Below are 21,722 nucleotides of genomic sequence, written 5' to 3' on the forward strand. Positions count from 1 at the left end.
ATGTCTAATTTTGTAACTGCCTCGTCTTTGGTTTTGAGAAAATAAACTGTTCGGTAATGTGTAAAGTCATCTTTTAGAAGAAGAAAATATTTCGCTCCTCCTAAAGATCTAGTTTCTATCTCACCTAAGTCTACGTGTATCAGATCCAGCGGTCGTGAGGCTACTTTACTATTTTTCGGATGAGACACCCTGTGTTGCTTCCCGTAAGCACATCCTTCGCAAACATACTCTTCCCAGTCGTTGATATATTTAATACCCTTTTTATCTAATACGTTTTTAATATACTTAATGTTTTGGTGCGCCATTCGTTCGTGCCACTGCTTTATAGAAATACTGACTAGACAACTGTCTGAACGAACTGACTCACTCTTTGTACTTTCTGACCTATCCATACGAAACATCATTTTGAATAAATTTCCTTCCCTATTTGCTATGGCGACAATCTCATTTTCATTTTTAGTCATGAAATAGGAGTTTTTTGCATCTGCAGTTTGAATGTAACCCTTATCTAATATTTTAGTAACAGACAATAAATTGAAAGGCATCTTTGGTGTGTGTAGTACATCCTTTAGCTCAATTTTACACCAACGCTCACCGTCGAATGCTTCTAACTTAACATTCCCTATGCCTATCCCTTCAATTTGGGTTGCGTCACCGATCACGACCATTACAGGCTTTTCGAGTTTTACATAATCACTCATCCATTCCATATGAGACGTCATGTGCTGTGTCGCAGCACAGTCTTGGTACCATAAATCACTACAATTTGGTAAAGAATTTATGTGATTTACATTTGCAGCTGATAGGCTTATTGTTATAAATGCTCGTCTATCACTTTTACCTTTTGTGGACTCTTCTTTATCAGACTTTTCATTCTTTTCTTTGTTGTTCCAACAATCCTTTGCAAAATGACCCTTTTTCTTACAAATATTACAGCCATAGTTTTTCTTACAATAGTCTAAATACTTTTCACATGGCCTACCTCGACAATCTTTCTTTAAATGACCTGCCTTTCCACACTTGAAACATTCAATTTTCTGACTCGGCGGTTTATAATCTTTTCCTGACTGTTTTGATATAAGAGCGTTTCGAGAATTATGGCTTTCGCCTTTACTTTCATTTAGTCTGTCTTCTTCTAGACGCAAAAATTCAAAAAGTTTGTTTAGATTTTTGTCTGTACTACTCATGCAATCCCAAGAGGTTCTGAAATGATATAATCTAGGTGGCAACATATTCAGAATTCGCGATATAATCCACCCTTCCTTAATTTCTTCGCCTCCGGCTTTTAATCTGTCTGCATATTGCTGAATTTTCATGCAATTTTCAATTACGGATTTGCTCTCATTATATTTATAACTAAAGAATAGCCTTTGTAAGTTTTCAATAGTAATATCTGACTTTTTCTCATATAGAGTTTCTAACTTTTCGAGCATCAGCCTCGCAGTCGTACAGTTACAGATTTTCTTTGCTATATCGCTACTTACATTTAAACCTATAAGTGTTTGAGCTTCAATGTCTTTCTTCATCCAGGCCTTGACGCTTGCTTCAGTATCTGGTCCCTGCGGTTTAACCTCAGCACCCGTTGCGACTTGAAAAAGATCCTTAGTCTTTAAGGTTAGGTTCAGCTTGAACCTCCATGACTCGTAGTTGACTTCTCCCTGACTGTCCTCTGCGAGATTTTCCAGTTGAGATCTGACTGTATCCATGACTCGATTGTTTTCCAGACGTTTGTTATCCTCTTTTATTTCAGTTCATATGTATACCCTTGGTTATGTCTGGGCCCATAACCTGTTGTAATATTTCTTTTTTTGGTTGGAAGTGGGTATACATATATTGAATTTCAGTCTGGTTTAAATCTCTTATTTATTTGAGTTATTGTTAATAAGAACTGAAGAGGATAACAAAAGTACAAAAGGGGCCTTTCTTAGGAGTATTTATACTTGTATCGAAGCTTAACAATTTAACATACATTTAGGAATAATTTTACTGACGGATTTAGCAAGTACATGCAGGATTATATTGGATACACTTTCTTTGAAAATTTCACCATACTTGCTAGCTGACTGATTTCTGTTTCTTTGTACCGGAAGACGCAGCAGGAGCAGCTAGCGCCCTCAAGCCGCGTTTACATTTTTCATTCAACTTAAGCTTGGTACTTATGTGCGACACTTAAAGTAATTAGGTATCTTAACAATATACGTCGTGTAATTCTGCACTTTCACTGCACGCGTTACAGAATGGGAAAAATTTTAGTGCGTAACATTATGCCACTTGATAATTAAATTTGTGCTCAGAGTACGTGATGAAACGTACAATACATACATGAATATTAGATACACATATTGCGCATGAATCGTATTATATCTATAAATATACATAAAGGTATATCTAGAAAATTCGATAACTGGACGGATAATATCGTTCGAGGATTAACGACTGAGTTACTAATGGATACTCATCGTCAAATGTGATACCTGTTCTCCTTAGATAGTCGATTGCATTGCATTATCGCGAACACATAACCGTAACGAAGATCGCGAGCCGATACGATGAAATTTTAACACCAACTCATTAGCGTTATTTATATACTTTGCTTCAGCTTCAGCAAAATAAAATATATATATATATATATATATATATATATATATATATATATATATATATATATATATATAAAGATACATGCATATTGCATGTGATTCTCGCGCTGTTAATGGTTAACGATGGAGTTGTTTTTTATTTTTTTTTTTGTGAAAATCGTTAAGTGTGAAAAGGGAAAGGGAATCTGTTTTTCTTGCCCCTGCTACATCATGCAGTTGAAAAGGATCGCGTGACTGTCGCAACGCACCTTCTACCTTCCACCTTAAACCTCAAGTGAGCGGCGGCCAGGGCATGAACTCCAAGTTGTGCTGCGGCACTGACCCCGGGACGAATAAATTATCGAACTTGATACATTATTGTCACGCAATGTTTGTTTTCATTTCGACTCGACCGTGGAGGACAGATTCGTAAATTCCTTATCTGCACAAGGTGAAGTAAAAAAGATGCAAGTTTACGATATACGTCTAATAGAAATAATAATCTATGATTAGTATAGGAAACTAATATTTGGTTAGCCGGTGTATAGCTTCTATCGCTCCGAGAGGAGTGGGTTGGGTTGGGTAGAAAGGTTCGGGTATATGGTACGGATGTATTATGTACGTGGGAGCTGTGGGTAAGTCGAGACTCAGTCAAGAAGGGTTTCCAGGAACGCCGGGCCGGGTCAAAAGATCGTATTGCCAAAGATTTCTCAAAGGCTGGTGGTGGTGGCTCCGTTGTTCTCTGAATCACCGAAATCTCAGTGGTCTGGCATTGTTCCCTGCGAGGCTCCCGTTTCTATAATCCCGTTTCTTAATTCCGATCGTCGACCAAGGCTGTCGGGATCACGGGGGTAGGAAGAGGAGGAGAGTGAAGTTTCGTCGATCGACAACTGCGCATGCATACGTAATTCCTCCCCCACCCCCACCCCTCGGAAAAACACGGGCTTATTTTCGCGCCTTTCGGAGATGCGAGGTCCTCCGAGTAGGGTTCGATACAAGGAGGCGGCCCAAAAGACAAAAAAGGAAGCTAATTGAACGGGGCCCGCGCGAGGCCTGAGCCTGCCGGCGTAAACGAGGTAAACTGCATCGTAAAGTACGGCCGGTCTTCGGAGCCTCGGAGGATCTCGTTTACTCCGAAAGGCGCGTATATGAGCTCTCCCGAGCCGGTGTGTTGTATGCAAGCACCTCGGATCGCGGGGCAGCTATAGAATCGCGTATAGGGACTCCGTGAGTCCGTACTCACGTAGGTATGTATGGACCCCGGGTGTTGTAGAGGTATAGGTATACGAAACCTCGATGATGGCGCGGAGCTCGAGGAGGGGGGCGGGCCCGAAACGGCCGACGGGTTCTCTCTCCTCGGTTCACGATCTATAGGCAGAGGCACCTATCACGCAGTCATTAGTTTCGTGGCTGAGGAGCCGGGCGTCGGTCCCACCGCCTCATATCTCATCTCGACGTGGCAGGGTGCAGAGGCCCTGCTCGGGCTACCTACCTAACACAAGCTCGATACAAATTTCCCCAAACAGTCCTCTTCTCGGAACAATCCAAGTCAAACATCCCGCTTCTGTTGTTCCTAGTTGCTTCGCACCGTAAACTACGATTCGTATAGTCGCAAGTGGAACTTGTAGACTTTGATTGTTCAATGGTCAACGACAAGGACGGTGAGGTGAAGATTTTCAGAAAAATCAATCACAAGCTAGGCAAAGAAAGCTAGGCGACTATCCATCGTCGATAAATTCGTTGGCATAGTCCTATAATCCAGGTTGATCCAGGGTCACTCCGGGAGGCGTGTGTCGCAGGATTCTCGCTCGTCGCGCGAAGAGAGAGCGAAGCGAGCGAGGTGGAGTATAAGGAATATAAGGAGTAGAAGTAATAGAAGTAATAAGAATCCGCCGCGGTGCGTGGTTTCGTTTCGTACTCGTATCGAGAGGCGACGAGAGAGTGTCGGCGTGTAGAGCGAGGCGAGGGCGCAGCGCTCGTGTGTTTCCGGCGTTGTTCGGGCGTCGTCGGTCCGCTGACTGCCATCACTGGTTAGGTCGAGGAAGGGAAGCCGAGGCGTCGAGAGGCTCGCCGCGATTGGCCGAGAGTCGGAGCCGCCCGCCGAACCTCGAGCTCCGTGCGCGCCGCCGTCTCGGCAGCCTCGCAGTTAGCACCGAGCAGCCATCAAGCGTACTTGGGGCCGTCTAAACACGTCGGTGTTTACATATATCGCGGTGGTATGATGGCCGTCCGCGTGTTTATTAACCCCGTTATTATTCTACACCACGATCACCCGCTGCTGCTGCTCCTCGATCACTCTACGCGGCCGCCACGCGGTGGTGCAGTTTTTAGGCGCTGCGCGCTCCATGCTCGCGTGTAAAAACACTTACACACGCACACTCGACACCACCCACACGCACACGAACAAAAACACATACATACGCCCACCCATGCATATGTATATATACGTATATACATATACACTCGCCCACGTATCACAATATATACATGTATGTATATAGAGTTGTATGTGTGTGTGTGTGTGTACAAGTCCCCTGTGTATATATAATATAAAATAGTAAATTGCATGTGTACATGCACACGTGTGCAGTGCGCGAACACGCTCGTTGAGTAAACTGGATTTAACGCGGCAGTTGCACTGATAATAATCGTTACAATAACAATAATAATTATTATTATTTTAATAACAACGACAACAACAATAACAAACCAGTTGACAAGTTTCTTAATGAATTTCGAACGGTCGGTTTTCATTTTCTTTTCTTTCTCAGTTCTTTATTCTTCCCTTATTTCTATCTCTCGTCGTAGTCGTTGTTGTTGTTGATGACTGCCCCCCCCCCCCCCCCCCCCCATCGCTCCGGTGCATCGTCTGTCTACCGACCTGTTTTAACACTGTGAATAATTAATTATTCTGTGCCCGCGTGTGCCTGTGTGTAATCGTCATCATCATCATCATCGTCGGCGTCTCTTGTACAACGTAGTTTTGTTTTTGATAGATAAAAATGAATAAGTAAAAAAGTAAGAAGGAAATTTGTCGTGGAACGAGTTTGTAAACGAAAAGAAAAACAAATGCAGAGAGGACGCGGGAGAAGACGAGTTGTGACCGATAAGTTTTTCGTCAATTTTAATTTTAATTCTTTTGGTTTTTTCCGTTAATCTCTTCATCTCATAAAATACTCGCGTATGTGATTTTTCGCGAATAATGTTGCGGGAGTGTGAAGTGTGAAGAAGAAGAAGAAGAAAAAGAAAAAGAAAAAGAAGAAGATAACGAGAGGAGGAAGGATATTGATTCGATATATGCGCAAGAATTGGCGCATTAATACAAAGTGTGTGGTGATCCTGTTTTGTTTCCTGTTTTGTTTTGTTTATTTCGGTTTGCTATCCCTCGGAGAGAGCAGTGGTGTCGGTTAATAATCGTGCTACTTCCGTCGCGTATTCTCTCTTCACGGGAAAATAAGGAAGCGGAGGCGGGCAGAGTGAGTTCGGCGAAACGCCGAGACAAAGCCGGACTCTCGCCTCCCGAAGCCGACGCCGATAACGAGAGGACGGAAAAAAAGACACTCGAAGATCGGCCGATCGGAGGCTCGAGCTAATCCGCAAGCCGAGCGCAATAATGCCGCACGTCAGCAGCAGCGGCGGTGGCGATGATCTCGGAAGCGAGGACGAGGTCAAAGTTTTCAAGGATGAGGGCGAGGACGAGAAACGATCCTCGGAGAACCTCACCGAGGAGAAGAGCTCCCTCATCGATCTCACGGAGTCGGAGGTTAGTGCTCGATAATAAAACAAAACATAATCTAGTATAAAAAACGCGGGACTTGCTTGTTCTTCTTCTTCTTCTTGATTCGCACGAGTTCAAGTTGGTTGCGTTCAAACGCAACTGAACAAATGAATCTCTCTCATGCAACTTCAGAGTGCTCGCTTTTCATCGTGATAAAACAAAACCTAATCTAGCTATAGAAAACGCGGGCTTCGTTGTTGCCAACTTCGGACTATACGCCCGATTCGCACGAGGTTCAAGTTGGTTGCGTTCAAATCCAACGAAACAAACGAATATCTCTTATGCAACTTCAAAGTGTGTTAGCTTTTTATACGATACGTTAAGTTTATCGAATTTCAAATAATCGGAAGACCTTTCGTCTGCATGAAACTCATCGTTGTTGTGAACTTGAACCTCGTTCGTTCTGGTTTTTTTTTTTTTTTTTTTTGCTTCATCCACGCGTGAAATGTGTCCACTTTTATTACATCACGCTCCTTCGTGACCGGGTGTTGTGGGTTATTAAAATATCGATTTGTTTCTGTACGATGTGGTTTGAATTCTTTGAAATTTTGTAAGATTGATTTCTACATTGTGACGAAGGTATATATCACAGTCATTTTTTTAATCTAACACCTTGTCTGAAGATTATTTCGAATTGACGCCTGTGAGTTGAAATCGTGACTAGAAAGTTATAATTCGACGTTGCTAATGAGATCTAACGCAAACTCGCATAACAAACGGATGGTGTGGAGGTACGTATACCCAATAATATTTGCCTGCGGAGAAAACCTGGCATTATCGTCTTAAAAGCCAGACTCTACGGTGAAGTAAGTGTCCGTCTCAAGAAGTCTATGTTCAAACGACGGACGCCCCGAATAATATCCTCGAATCCATTCACGCGTTATTGGTTATAGCGGGTCTACGTTAAAATCAAACAAACAAACACGTGCAGAAACGACAATCAAGAATTATGACAGTAAAATAAGAGACGAGATAAATAAAGAAAAAGAGGTAAAAGATCGGCGATCGGCGTTTGCTCGACGACGAGCAGACATCGCCTTGTTATGCCTTGTTTTAACGTAAACGAGGACGGGAAGTAGGCATTACCCGTCATCGTCGGACACAGGTGTAACAGAAATCACCACACCCCGTATAATCTGTGTTACAGGAAAAAGGATCACTTCCCGGAGGCAGCTACTCGACGGGAAAGACGACGGCCAGGTCGGACCTCAGCCCCGTTTACGGTGAGTCCAGCTTTTTGCGCTCTTCTTCATTTATCTCCTTCTCAGCCTTCCCGCCAATCGGTATAAAGTACCAACATCACGTTTTACCCCGTCTACAATAGTACCGTACAATACATTTGTCTCCCTGCGTATCAGTTCCGTCGGTACTGAACTTCTCTCCCGTGGGGTGGTTTTCTGCTGCAAGATTCGTTATCAACATCATCGATATAATTAACGTTGTCTCCATAATTGACAGGAATACATTGGTATTGGAATTTGAAATGACAAAAATGGATTTGAAATCGTATCACCGGGATTACCCCGGTCGTCTTGAAGAACGCATTACGAAACGCAAGGCGGAGATGGATTGACTTCGTTTCACGTTAAACCGACCGTCGAGACGACATAACAATGAGCGGCAATGATATCTCGTTGCGTTGTCGAGTAATTGACGACGGCGAGCCCCCCTCCCCCCACAATACCCCTCTCTCATCGGGTGTAGGAGGCGCGTCGTATTCCCGCTAGATAGCCCCGAGTCATTTAGGCAACCTACTATAGCGTCGTTGGACGCTACGCCGTAGTCCAGCAAAGAGACACACAATCGACAAACTGCTTTTCAACATCGGTACAGTTTAGTTTAGTCCGGGATTCCTGCAGCATCGTTCGTTCTCTTTTTATTGTTAGTTCGTTCAGTTTTGTATAAGACTTTGGCTGTTTTTCACTGCGACGTGTAAATGGAGAGGCAAAAAGCATCACACCACCAGACAGACAGACAGACAGACAGACAGACAGACTTCTTCTCCTAAGTCGTCTTCTTTTGGTATGCCTAGGTTACACCTACCGCCCGCCATGCCTTCTCTTTTCTCTTCTCTTCTCTTCTCTTCCTCTCCGCAGGAGACACGGCTTTGCCCCCCTTCCGTACCGTCGATCCACATGGCACCCAACCGAGCCTGTTTTCTCGCAGTCGGTGCCCGCTCTTCTCACTTTTCTCGACCACTGTCCTCCTCTTTCTATCTTTTCTATTCTCCAGAGACAGGATTTCACGGTATATATACCTTTATGCTGCCTCCGGTGCGATCCTTCGCTCGGTTCAAGATTTTTCCAAGTTCCAAATGATCTCGACGAAACTCTGTTGTACGACGGAAATATTCTTTTGGTAAAATTTCAACAGCTTCGTTTGACCCCCGAGAGTGCGATATAACGATATCAAAAACGATCACCCGGTATGTCTTGTGGGCCAGAGACGCAGACGGACAGACTCTCCGGGATCCCGCGCTCTGCTGCACTTACTTCTCTTCCACCACTGCAACGTGCAGCCAGTATTGTGTATACACCTACCTTTACCTGCGCCCTGCCTGCCTGCCTGCCTGCCTGCTTGCTTGCTTGCCTGCCTCTCTGCCTACCTGCCCGCTAACGAGGCTACCTGCTGCACTTCTTCTTATATTTGGAGGAGAGCGAGAGAGAAAGATTGCGGGGAGCGAGGCACAAGAGAGAGCTTGCCCAAGATCCCTTCTTCTTCTTCTGCTTCTTCCTCTTCTTCTTCTTCTTTTCGCCCCCGCAACACACCTTGCCACTGGGGTGACGACGGTGAAGGTGACGCTGCTGGTGCTTCTGATGCTGCTGCTGCTGCTGCTGCACCTTCCTTTATAACTGGTTAAACAAATTTCTTTTGGTAAAATGCTTTTCCGAGAAAATTTCCGACAGGGCGAGTTTTACCCCCGGTCCCAACGTCTCGCCTTCGTTTCGGGGTTAGCGAGGTGTTATGACTCGCCTCGCCTACTCATTCCTAAACGTTTTTACTTGATTCATCAATGCGACAACATGCAGGTGTACAGCGCAGGGCGTAGATGTAGATATTATGCGCATTTGAACCGACCGGTTCCGCCATACCTTCTCTTATCCGTTCAGCAATGTCAAGTGCTTGCCAGGGTTTTTCATCTTTTTAGAAATTACCGGCAAGACTGTAGGCAAATTCGCAATTTACGATTGATAGAATGGAAATAGTACCGCGAAAATATTGTCGGGAGCTTTTCGGAGAAGAACATTGTACCAATGTAATACTTTTAATTGTTCAAACGGCGTGTATATTCTTTCTTTCTTTCTTCTGTCACTCAACACACGTGTTTGCCTAGGGTGTTTTTTCGTATACAGAAATTGTAAAAGATGATGACATTGTAAGGTGTACACCTTGTACTACTGCACTTGTCGTTGCTTTGCATTATTCTTTATTTCTTTCTTGCGTTTGTTCGTACCTTCGTTCGTGTCTTCTCTCGTTCGTTTCATGGTATGGTCCATTATAAGTTGTACTTAGGAAACGCCTCGTTCAAACAATTTCACACGACCAATACTACTACTACTACTACTACTACTACTACTACTATTACTACTGCTTGTACGACACGAAGACTTGTCGTCAGGCCAATATTTACCATTCCGGCACTATAACGGGTTACCTACGTGCGTGCGTCTCATTGCTCCATGTTGTCCTTTTCTTTTATCATCATTTACTATCGTCGTCTTATTAGGATTCTTCATTTTCGTTTTCTTTGCACAGATTTTGTTTCTCGGTATTGTCGTTTGTCGTTTCGTTATCTTGCGTTTATTTTTGTTGTTTTCTGTTCTCTCTTGTCTCGTTCTTTTCATGCTTGTAATTTACTTATATACATTATTATGAATTGATCGTGCTGCAGGCTTGCGGCTTGAAGTAAAAACTTATTTCAAAGCATATTACAAAATTCAGGAATGATGCATAGGATTTGTGCATATATATATACGTTATCATTTTTATCTTCAAATATTGAATACCGTCTATTGAATGTATGAGTAATTTAAGGTGAAGAGAGAATGAGGTATACAAAGATCGAGTTCAACGAGTGCACGTTGAACCGAATAGGTTCCGAACGAATCAAGTATGTAGTCAAAAGGAATAAGAACGGGAAATCGAAAATGAGCTTAATCTCTTATTACTGAATAGACGTTTATTCGTCGTCACGATGTTATATGTCCTGATATACCACAAAGTATAATAAACTCATCGTCATTAGTAGATGAAAATATATACTCTTTGCAGTGTAATCCGTGTGACGTTTCCGCGGATGAAATTGTTCACATGATTTGACTAAATGACAAGTTATATATTTTTTTTTTTCGTATCGTACCGTAATAATTGTACTTCACACGTGATGGTGATAGAGCCTGTAAAACGAATAGGAATATCAAGGATTGTCGATCGTGCAAAGAGGACAGGCAGGATAATGGTGGGGTGAAACGAGATAAAAATAAAAATAGAGATAACGGAAAAGGGAGGGAGGGAGGGATGAGGAGGACCGAGAAGCTAAGAACGGTTTCGGGGGCGCGAGGAATGAGAAAAGGAGAGAAGGAGCGAGAGGGCGTAGGGAACCACCACCACCATCACCATGACGGCAGCACTATCGCCACAAGCAGCGTCGTGGTCGGTCGGGATCGGGGAGCCGCGTCCGTTGAGCGAGGTTAGCAATCTGTGTAGTGTTTTACGACAACTATAAATATGGCCATAAAGCTCTTTGTTTAGAGCAGACCCAGTCTGTGCTCTGTGGGGCTTTCGAAACTGCGTGAGCTCTGCCCCCTCGATCCTCTCTTCGCTCTCTCGTTTCGTCTCTTCTTTCCTCCTCCTCCTCCTCCTCCTCCTCCTCCTCCTTCTCCTTCTCTCGTAGGGTTTGCTGCTCAAAGCCGTTTAGGTATGTAACTTGACGGTTCGGACGGACGGGCGAAACATCAGACTGTACAATTCGTCTCATCCTTCGTTTGGTTATTACACCTCCATCATTTTTTGGTCCAACTTTATCACCTTCTTTTCTACCTCTTTCAATTCTTATTCGCTACAAGAATCTATGGCATAAGATATATATATCGAAGTTGGAAAAATCGTCGTTTGAAACCTCTTCGCGAGACGACGACGACGGGGGAGGTCCGAGGTTGAAGAGAACAAATCGGGAGGATCCTCGGAACCCAAGAGAGCTCCAAGCTTGTAATGTTCTCTCTTCTCACCCACGGCCACGTCGTATACTTGTCCAGTTTTGTTTGACCACTCGCAACACGTTCCTCGAAGCCTGTAGCCGTGGGTCGGTCGCACTCGGCGCTCGGTTCCGTAGAGTTTTTAATTAATTAAGTATTTCATTAATTAATTTGCCCAAATTAATATTACAACCCTACATAAACCTAATGTAATATACATATATACCTAACGTATTGTATCCGCTAGCTGGCGGCTACCTTATACCGTATAATAATCACTCGGAGGAAATAATTCACTGCCTACTAAACCGTGGTTGTTGTAATGTATTTTGAAAGAGGTTTCGAATTTTTCCTAAGAAATTATAATAACAATTCTCTCTCTCTCTCTCTCGAAGTTGTGTCTCGTGATTATTATTATTGTTGTTGTTGTTGTTCTCTTTCGTTATTTTTTGTTCTAACAATTTTTATTACAAATGTTGAAAATGAACTTACGCGCAGAAGAGAAATTATATACATCCAGACTGAAGTTTTTAACGCTATTGTAATGCTGTATCTTTTGTAAAAAGTCATTATTTTGCAACGTTGTTGATATTTAGGATTACATGAAATTTAGTGTAAACGGTTAATAAAAATTCAGCAAACTCACGTTTTGGAATATTTAAATTCTTCGGTTATTATAAAGATACATAATAAGAATTTTTGTTTCAACGTTTCGATGCGTTAACGTTACAAACTAACTTCAGTCTCGTAAATGATTTTACACGATGCTACAGTAAAAATTGTCATATATGTAAATGAAGATATTGCAGGATATAGAAAAAATTGGTAATTGTCTCTATATACTAATAGCAATAAAAATAATAATCATGACAATGACGGTAATCGAAAATTACACACGTGATGACGCGTATTAACCTCTGCCTTGTGCAGCGGTGTACGGAATTGGGAAAGCGGGGGAGGGTTGCTCTTATCGACCATGCGGGGATTAACATAACATAACAAGCTGCGATAGTATCTCTTTTATATGCGGAGATACATATACGCACACGTATATAGTATGTATATGGATATGTATATACCTCATGTGCACAGGTTATGTACTGGATATGCCATAGAGAATTCCAGGAACGACAAGTGAAACGGATCATGTCGCGCTTCGTTTGTACGTACATAGGGTTTTACATCCATCTTTCTTTGCTGTGTGTGTGTGTGTGTGTGTGTGTGTGTGTGTGTGTTTTTTTTTTCTTCTTTTCTCTATTAATCTCATATTTTTCTTTCACACAAATTTTCTTGTTCTACGACACGTTTTTATCACTTATACATTATTACACGGTTGCATGTCGCGTTTACGCTTCTATTTTTTTTTTTTTTTTTTTTTTTTCTCCTCCTGTTCATCTTCTCCCACTACTTTTCCCTTTTCCTACCGTATCTTTCAAGTGTCTCTTTCGTTTCGATCCTCTTCTGCTGCTCATGGTGTCACTGAGCACGTGTGTAACACGGTAGACCATCGTAAATACCGACGTCGAAGAAGACGAAGAAGACACGCCGCCAGTCTCGTCCTTGGTTCTCTCTCGTTTTAACTTCTCCTTTTTATTCTTCTTCTTCTTCTTCTTCTTCTTCGTCGATGTGTCGTTACTGGTTGGTTGGAAACATTCGAGTCTTCGCGTGGCGGTATGCATGAATTGAAATTGCTTCGTTAAGTCACCCGCGCATGGAATCCTCTCACTTCTTTCCTCTCTTTGACGTTCTACGTATCTACACGCGGGCTTCGCGTATATATTACACGTATAGGAGAAGAGAAAATTTTATCGGAAATTTTTGTTTTCTTTTCCCACACTCTTCTTTTTGCTTTATTTAATATATATATATTTATACCGAGGTGACATTCTACCAAACGTAAAAGTCGTTACATTGTTACGAAGCTGAGAAAAGAAGAAGGAAATCATCGATGAAGAATCCATAACGTTTTATACCCGTTAGATGTATTTTATTTTAATTTTTTTTTACTAAATTTTATCTTTTATATATAGAATCATGCGTAAGAAGTAAGAAAAGTGTCGAGAAGTTGCTGAATTATTGTTCATCTTATTATTATTTTCTCTTCGTCCTTTTCGTGTAAAAGAAAAGCTGGCGATAATAACTCAGCCCTATAATTAGTCAGCGGCAAAAATTTAATCCATTATTTCTGATTCCTCTTCGCAGTAAGATTATTATTATTATGATCATTATACCTCTTCTCGCAGCGTTTGTGTTTGCGTACGTAGATTGAATACGTATACGTATGCGATATAATGGGCAATATAACGAGAGACGAGAGAAGAAGAGGGAGTTCAAGTAGTCCAATTGATCTCGTTGAAGAAAAAAAAAAAAAGAAAAGGAAGAGGAAAGACACCGCATTGAGGAGGTGCTGAAATTCTTCTTTTCCTTCTTCTTTCCACCTCATCCACTTTCATCATCGGGAGGCTAAAGCAGCCGAGGAACGGCGAGAGATGAGCGTTGGGCGGTGGGGGGGGGGGGGGGGGCTTGCAGGCTTCGCTGAAATGCAGGAGGAATTCGCCGCTAATCTTATCGGGCGAGAGAAAGTGAGAAAATGAGAAAGAGCGAATGAGAATCGACGCGTTTGAACGAGGTGGAATTTAAACGCCTGTGCAGTCATACTTTGGAGGTCCACCAAGAACTCGTGGTTTTTTACGTCTACGTAACGATCGTTGCATACTTTGCCGATCATTTTATTTTCTCTGAAATCCATTTCGGACCCGAAATTTTAACTCAACATAATATTGAGATTTTATATTAATTATAAAATTAAAAAGTTACTAGACAATAATGTTGATGATTTTTTTGCGGGTACGGTAAGTGCAGTATAAGGTATACGTAACACCATCGTTTTCCAGTTCATTGACCAACTTTGTGCCGGAACTCATGACACTTGTGTCTCGTGATAAAGTTTCACATGTACATATATATATACATATTACGAATAAAAATAAGCAAAAAAGAAAAAAACTTGAAGATAGAATGAAAATAGATATTTATCGGCAAGTGTTACCGTTTTCGCCACTTACATTAATCACTCTGTGTACGTCTCACTCACTCATTCACTCACTCGCTCACGCACTCACTCGATCACTCGCGACGCGTTGACTGGTTGCTTCACTCCTTCGATACGATGACGTCACTTATAACTTACTACCTGCCTACCCACCTATACCGGACTTATACAGTGCAGCGCTATGCACGCATGGATGGATATATATATATATATATATATATGTGTGTATATATATAAACTACTGTATATTATGTGTGTGTGCGTGTCCATACCGCGTTATAAATGCACGAAAGTTTTTTATGCTTTTAAAAGTGTGTTTCGTTCTATACGTGTCATAAATTCTGCTGGTTTTACTACAGCCTCTGCAGCAGAGAGGTTATGACAAGGCGAGAGAGAACGGTGCAGAGAGGGAAAAAAAAAAAAAAAAAGAAAACAGTGAGAAACTTGTTCACACTGCGATTAAGTATACACGCGTGGAATGAAAATCAAAAGTTATAATGCAACGATACATCGGATAAAAAATATCTCGCTGCATCTGATATACGTATTAAAATTCATTCCAGTAAAAGAGAACAAGTTAAAAAAAAAAAAAAAAAAAAAAAAAAATGCACAAGAAAGAAATAATTGAAAATAAAAATCGTCAGGCATGCGTGAAGTATGATATGCTTGAATACCGACTGGAGCTTGAACTCGATACTCTCTACCGAGTCTCTTTATTCTTAATATTTTCGCGATTTTCTCAAATCGTTTCTATATCGGTGCGTATTTGCATCTTTGCTGGGGGTCCCCTGGGACCGCATGGATTTTCGAACGAAGTTGAAAGAGCAATAGAAGAAGAAGAAGAAGAAGAAGAAGAAGTGGTAGTAGTAGTAGTAGTCGGGGGATCCGGCGCGCAAGCAAGGCCTCTGCGCTTTCTTCCTTCGCGGCGTTGCCGTAACGTCGGGTCCTCTCTCTCTCTCTCTCTCTCTCTCTCTCTCTCTCTCTCTTTAAGCGTCGCGTGTGTCTCGCGAGGGAGCGAGCGGAGCGAGCGAAGAGAGAAGGTCGGGCGAACCGGCATCCGCGCCAACAACCGTCTAGCCTATAACCAACGACGACGGCGACGACGACGACGCGTCGCTGCAGTTACACGCGGCCAGGCAACCACCATACCATACCATGCCATACCATGCCATACCATCCCACTACCGGCGAGATACGAGCCCAAGAATTGCGTCCATTCCGTCCCTCTGCTTCTGCCTCCCCCCCCCCCCCTTCTTCTTTCATGCTCTCCCTTTTCCGTCCTCCGTCTCTCGGACTTGGACTTGGACTTGGACTTGTTGTCGCGGTGAACCGAGGCTGCCTTTTCTTGTTCTCTTCACCTTCTTATTCTTATAGTCTTACTCTTACTCTTCTCACTTTCTATCGGGTTGCGAAAAGTGTGGCGATAAGGAGTTTCGTTGGTTAGGTATATATATATATATATATATATATATATATGGATATAATATACTAAATTGCTCGAGAAATAGGGCACACGTAATTGCACTCGTTTGTAATGATGTGGAACTGATCGGATAACCTTCGTTTTTCAGTAACACACCATCCAGATTTTTGTTTGTATACTCATATTCTCTCTGAATATTTTTGAATTCTGAAGATCGGAAGAATAGAAATTCCTATGTAAAGAGAATCGTGCGATCGTTTATCCGCCACACCGTAATCATGGTCAACTATTTAAATTTACAGTTTCTTCAGTTTTCTTTATTTTTCAATTTTACGCTATTATAAGGAGGTTGTTTAAAAGTATGAATAGTCGATCACGGCGAACGGTCCTCCTCCCCTTCAAATGTCTACTTGAAATACTGCAACGATCATTTTCACCAACTACAGCCATCATCATCATCATCATCATAATAATCATCGGTTGGCTCCAAATTCAACATCAGAATAAAGTTCGTAACGTTACTAGGTATAAAAAAAAAAAAATCGATACTTCGGATCCTCAAGAATTTTTGAAATTTAGTAAACGATGCTATAAACAAAACGAAACATTCTCTTCTTGAAGAAAAAAAAAAAAAAAAAAAAAAAACCGACTATTCTTCAAATTCATTCTTCTAATATTGATCAATAATGATTTTTCTCTCTCTAACATTTCGTTACGTTAACCTTACTAGAACTTGGGCCTCATAATATTCAACCAGGTATCCTTTTGCTATCTGTTCATCCACCTACCCTCTGTAAATTATTTACATCTGGACCTCTCTCTTCGTATACTGTAGTAACGCATCGGTATTCTCTCTCTCTCTTTCTCTCCCGCGCCTCGAGAGTCGCGACGGCAGCAGCAGCAGCAGCAGCAGCAGCAGCAGCAGCAGCAGCAGCAGCAGCAAGGCACCCATTGTCCGTAGTCTTGGGGGCTTCTCTTGTTACGGCATACGAGCCTCGGCCGAGACTCAGGATCGGCTTCTCCGCCTCCGCCGCCTCCTTTCCCGACTCTCGCCTCTCGGAGAGACGATGTCTGGTTGCCTGCACATCGACTCTCTCCTTATTCTCATTCTCATTCTCATTCTCATTCTATGCGAAAGTCTCTTTCCAACACTATAGTTTGTTCGTTTAGTTTTCTTCTTACAAACATGCGGCGGCGGGTTTGGATTTTCTAAGGATATCCAAAGAACGCTGGAGTTAAATCGGATCTCTGTGCATTGTAAAAAAACGATGGTCAAATTCTCGTCTGCCTAAAATTACAAATGTTGCACAAGTGTCGATTGAACATCGCTGGTTCACTTCTTACTACATATACAATACACAACTATATGCACTTTGGTGTGGCTAATCTCACGCATTGTTACCACAGTAGTTTGTTTTAAAATCCGCACTGTCGTATAATTGATTCAAATTTTCCTTGATGAAAAAAAGGAAGAAAAATAAATTAGAAAAGAAAAAAAAAAAAAAAAAAAACAACCATATAAAAACCAATTGTTTATACGTATTGAACTAAAAATTTTCGTCATTTTCATCAAGGATATTCAATTCTGATTCTAAAATAAATTTTTCTTCTCTCAGAAATATTCTGTCGTCTATTCAGAGTTAGGAATTTTTCTTTATTACTTTTTTTGGTCATGGATAATCCTCCGAAAGACAGAGAAGAGGTTAAACTTACAGCAAATATATACTGTAGCTCTTGAAAACCGTGAGCAGAATTTCTGTTTTTCATACTCATCCCCCCCCCCCCCCCCCCCCCCCCCCCCCACCTTTTTTGCCCCTTCTCAAGAGCAGGGCAATAGCTGTCAAGCACGCTGTGTGTGTGTGTGTCAGTGAACTTTGAACCGCTGTTCACCTGTTATACCATGTAACCAGCTCATGTCTATAACCTGATCCGGCAGCGTTTTTTTTTTTGCATTCGTTTCAGATATTTTTATTTTTTCTGTTCGGTGACGCGCAACCCGCGATTCTTTTAATTACAGGACGCAGGGTGATTATTGTTGATCTTTCTAAACTCGATGATTCGATATTGATATTTGAAATTTGATGATCACTTTTTTTTTATCTCTTGGTACATATTCTTTTATTAATATATAAAGAAACTATTGTTTGAAAAAATTATGGCACATAGGTATAAGTGTAAATTATTCGATTTGACATCTTCTCTGATTCTTTCGTCTTGGTCGTTGTCCACTCCTTCAGGATAGTAAAAAAAGAATTTTTCAACTCATTTCCGAAGGGATCCGGACGTGGTGTAGGTACCTGTGGTGACCCGGAAGACAATGCGAAAGGACGGTCCGATCGAATCCATTTCTTCTTACCAGGATCGTAAAAACGAGACTAATTTCATTGTTACCGTATCAAGCTATAAACACACACATATGTATATATGTATACATATAGCTAGAAAAGCTGACGATGAGAAAAAAATATCCTTTTCTTATTTTTCTAGCGCTACCTATCACAGATACGAGTATTTTATACCATTTAATATTGTAACAGAAGAGATTGAATAAACTTTGGAAACAAAGAGGAAAAATTAGCAAATCAGTAAAGTTTATGGAATTTATAGAAAACATAATAAGTTGGTTGTAATAATATACTTATATTTATCAAGTCAGGTTAGATCGTGAAATTTCTTGTTAAAATTTCAATCTTTGTTCACCAGCTTCCCTTGACCCAATTGAAGAATCGTTACCTCATCTCCTATCTTCAATCCCGTGATGTCGTTTTTCTTTGTTTCTTTATATTGGTTGTTTTTTCGTATTGCTTTTTTCTTTTCCTCACGAAAAGTGGTTCCTCCTCATTCCTTGGGACGGCCCTGCTGCACCGCTTCGGCAGGTATACTTATATATAGGCAATCGCCATATATTCGTGCAGCATTATACCTGTGAGATGGGCTTGAGAACCTCGGGGTCTTCTCCCTCCCTCCCTCCCTCTCTTCCTCCCTTTCTCCCTCCTTCGCACTGCTAAACCCGACGTAGGATGCTGCAGGTTGGCTGAAGGCGACGGTGGTGGTGGGTTGATGGACCAGAGCTAATCTAAAAATCACCGGAACTTCACAATTATAGTAATTTACCAGCCGACAACAAGGTGTACACACTAGCTTGTCCATTATAGCCTTAACGCCCTGCCCTTCTTCTTCTTCTTCTTCTTCTTCTTCTTCCTCCTCCTCCTCCCCCTCCTTCTTATTCGACTCGTCGTCAGCTCTCTGATTGCACTCCTTTGCCAAAATTTATTACGAGAACCAGATTCCTCCCCCTTAAGCGTAGGTATATTGTTACACGTATAACGCATTGCCGATTCGTGTGTATTTTTGTACGTACAACAGTTTGCACATTTTACATGATCCTTGTTATAAATTTTTTGGAATGGTGCTTTATTTTTTTTTTGAGGATGAAGTAAATGCTCTTATTCGTTTGTACGTGTTAAATATTGTACGGAAATTGAATCTCTAGTCAATATTCTGACGAAACTTTTTCGCGAAGTACTATACTTTGCTGCGGAGTTGAAACGCGTCAACGTTTTGTTGAATTTTTTTTTTCATCCCGTATCTTGATCACATTTTTTACTAAGTGTAAAAAATTTCATACTTCGAAGCGGTTATTGCCTTCGAAAATAATAAGAAAGGGGTTTTATATGTTACCGATTTTCGTGAAAAATTGCATCGAAGATTAGGAGAAGAAGAAGAAGAAGAAGAAATCGATGGACTTGAAACTAGCGAATTATAACGTAAAAACTACTCGAACTGTAAAACCGTCGACGCGATACTTGTCTCGAAAATTCAACCCTTTGTGCGGTGGAAAAAGGAAAAAAAAAAGAATCTGTTAGAACCACACATAGAAATACAGGCGAGAAATAGAGAGAGAGAAAGAGAGAAATGTATATATATATCTATTATTACCATCCGAGTATTATTCCAACAAGACGGAGAAGTAAACAAACTCAGAGGAGAGCAAAGCTCAAAGTTTGTGTTTGCAGTTGTGCGCTGCTTGCTGTCCGCCCGATGTGCAGGTGGGGGGCTTTCCTTCGGGGGTTGCCGCGTATTACAGTCGGGTCGACGTCGACGAGGATGATGCCAAGGGCCCAGGGAACGTTGACGGCGCGAAGGGCGCGATTGGTGAGGGGCGCGGGGGGGGGGGGGGGGGAGGCTGTTTACACCCACGCGATACACATGCAGACCGTGCAGGTCGCCTTCGCTTATATTATACTCATCGAGGAGTCGTCGTCGGAGGAGGAGGAGGAGAACTTCGGAGGGTGTTTCAGAGGGCTGCAGTAAGGAGACGGAAACTTTAGCCGTTTAGAATATGGGGGTGCGGGACGAAACGAGAAAAAGAGAGAGACTGAGAGTATAAATAGAAACCTAGGCGCATTTTATATTGAATTCCATATGTACACGATATCTATTTTATACCTATACGCTGGGTATTGATATTATTTAGGTATATATGTATATTAGGGTGGTTCGATATTTTTTAACTTTTTTTTTTTCTTTTTTTTTTTTATTAACATACCACTCGTGGTCCAATTAATCGTTCATCAATCAACAGCAAACTACGCCAAACAATTTCGCAAATTTTTTGAGTGGCACCTTAAGAAAAACAAAAGTTGAATATGAAACATCCCAATGTGTATATATAGGTATGCATGTACGAAGCGCTTAAAGATGGCGCGAAAATAACTATTTCGAATCGGAGATGCGGCGAAGCGACTGGCGAAATTCTCCGCTTGGTGAGCGAGTTGGTGCGAATGAGAGGAAAAAATAATGCAGAGAGAGAGAAAAAGAGAGAGAGAAGAGAGCTCTGGGAGGGAGGGAGGGAGAAGGAAATTCGCGAGACGATATCCATTCAACGGTCTTATGGGCTTAGCCGCGACGACGGCAGAGTTATACAAGCCAAGAATTTTGCTGCGAGGGTTGAAATAGATATTTTAGGGTAAGTTATGTTTGCGTGGGTAAAGCTTATACATGTATAGCTATGATATATATATATATATATCGCTGATCGGTGGGAGAAAGTATTTTAAGGAAATGAGCGAATGAGATGAGAGTGGAATAGTATATATTGATTGAAATTTATAAGGGAGGCAAAGAAGATACAGTGAAAGATGATTATCACATATTATATAACCGAGGAAATATATAACAGTTTTTACTTTATTTTATCGGTTAATATTTTTACGATTTGTTTTTTTTTGAAGAGTTTGTTTTTAAATTTTTATTTTTGTATTTATTTATTTTAATTTTTAATTTTTGCCTTTTATTCATCTTTTTTAACGACCGCGATTCTCGATGATTTTTGCATTTGATCTTCGCAACTTGTGAGGAAGCTTTCAGGTTCTTTGCTCGGAAAATCGCTCACGTTGTTTCGCAGTTTATTAAACTCTCGTGAGATATATATATATATATATATATATATATATGTATAAATATGTATTGCAATAAAAAACTGATGTGTTTCGTTGAAATGCGAAAAGGAGAACCGGCGACGATTAAGAAACTGAACGTAGATATAAAGCGGCTGTACTAAAGTAAAGGGGAAGAGAACGGCAAGGGGGGGGGGGTGGAGAAGGGAAGGAGGGGAAAACGCCGCGTGCCGGACTCGACATCGCATCGCATCGTCGCGTTGAAATCCTAATTGGCTGACAATGAGACGAGGCTT

At 41.5% G+C, this 21,722-nt stretch overlaps 1 protein-coding gene across 2 annotated transcripts in view; it reads left to right on the forward strand.

The window, feature by feature from the left end:
- The first annotated feature begins 5,734 nt into the window (after positions 1 to 5,734).
- The window catches only part of LOC124413574 (protein pangolin, isoforms A/H/I/S), a 123,545-nt gene continuing 107,557 nt past the window's right edge, over positions 5,735 to 21,722 (forward strand). For both annotated transcript variants that reach the window (XM_046894307.1, XM_046894378.1), the window contains exons 1-2: positions 5,735 to 6,342; positions 7,505 to 7,580. In XM_046894307.1, coding sequence (XP_046750263.1) covers positions 6,193 to 6,342; positions 7,505 to 7,580 — 226 coding nt within the window. In that variant the 5' untranslated portion in view covers positions 5,735 to 6,192. The remainder of the gene's footprint in view (positions 6,343 to 7,504; positions 7,581 to 21,722) is intronic.

This window comes from Diprion similis, chromosome 1 (assembly GCF_021155765.1).
Source record: "Diprion similis isolate iyDipSimi1 chromosome 1, iyDipSimi1.1, whole genome shotgun sequence".
Lineage (NCBI taxonomy): Eukaryota > Metazoa > Arthropoda > Insecta > Hymenoptera > Diprionidae > Diprion > Diprion similis.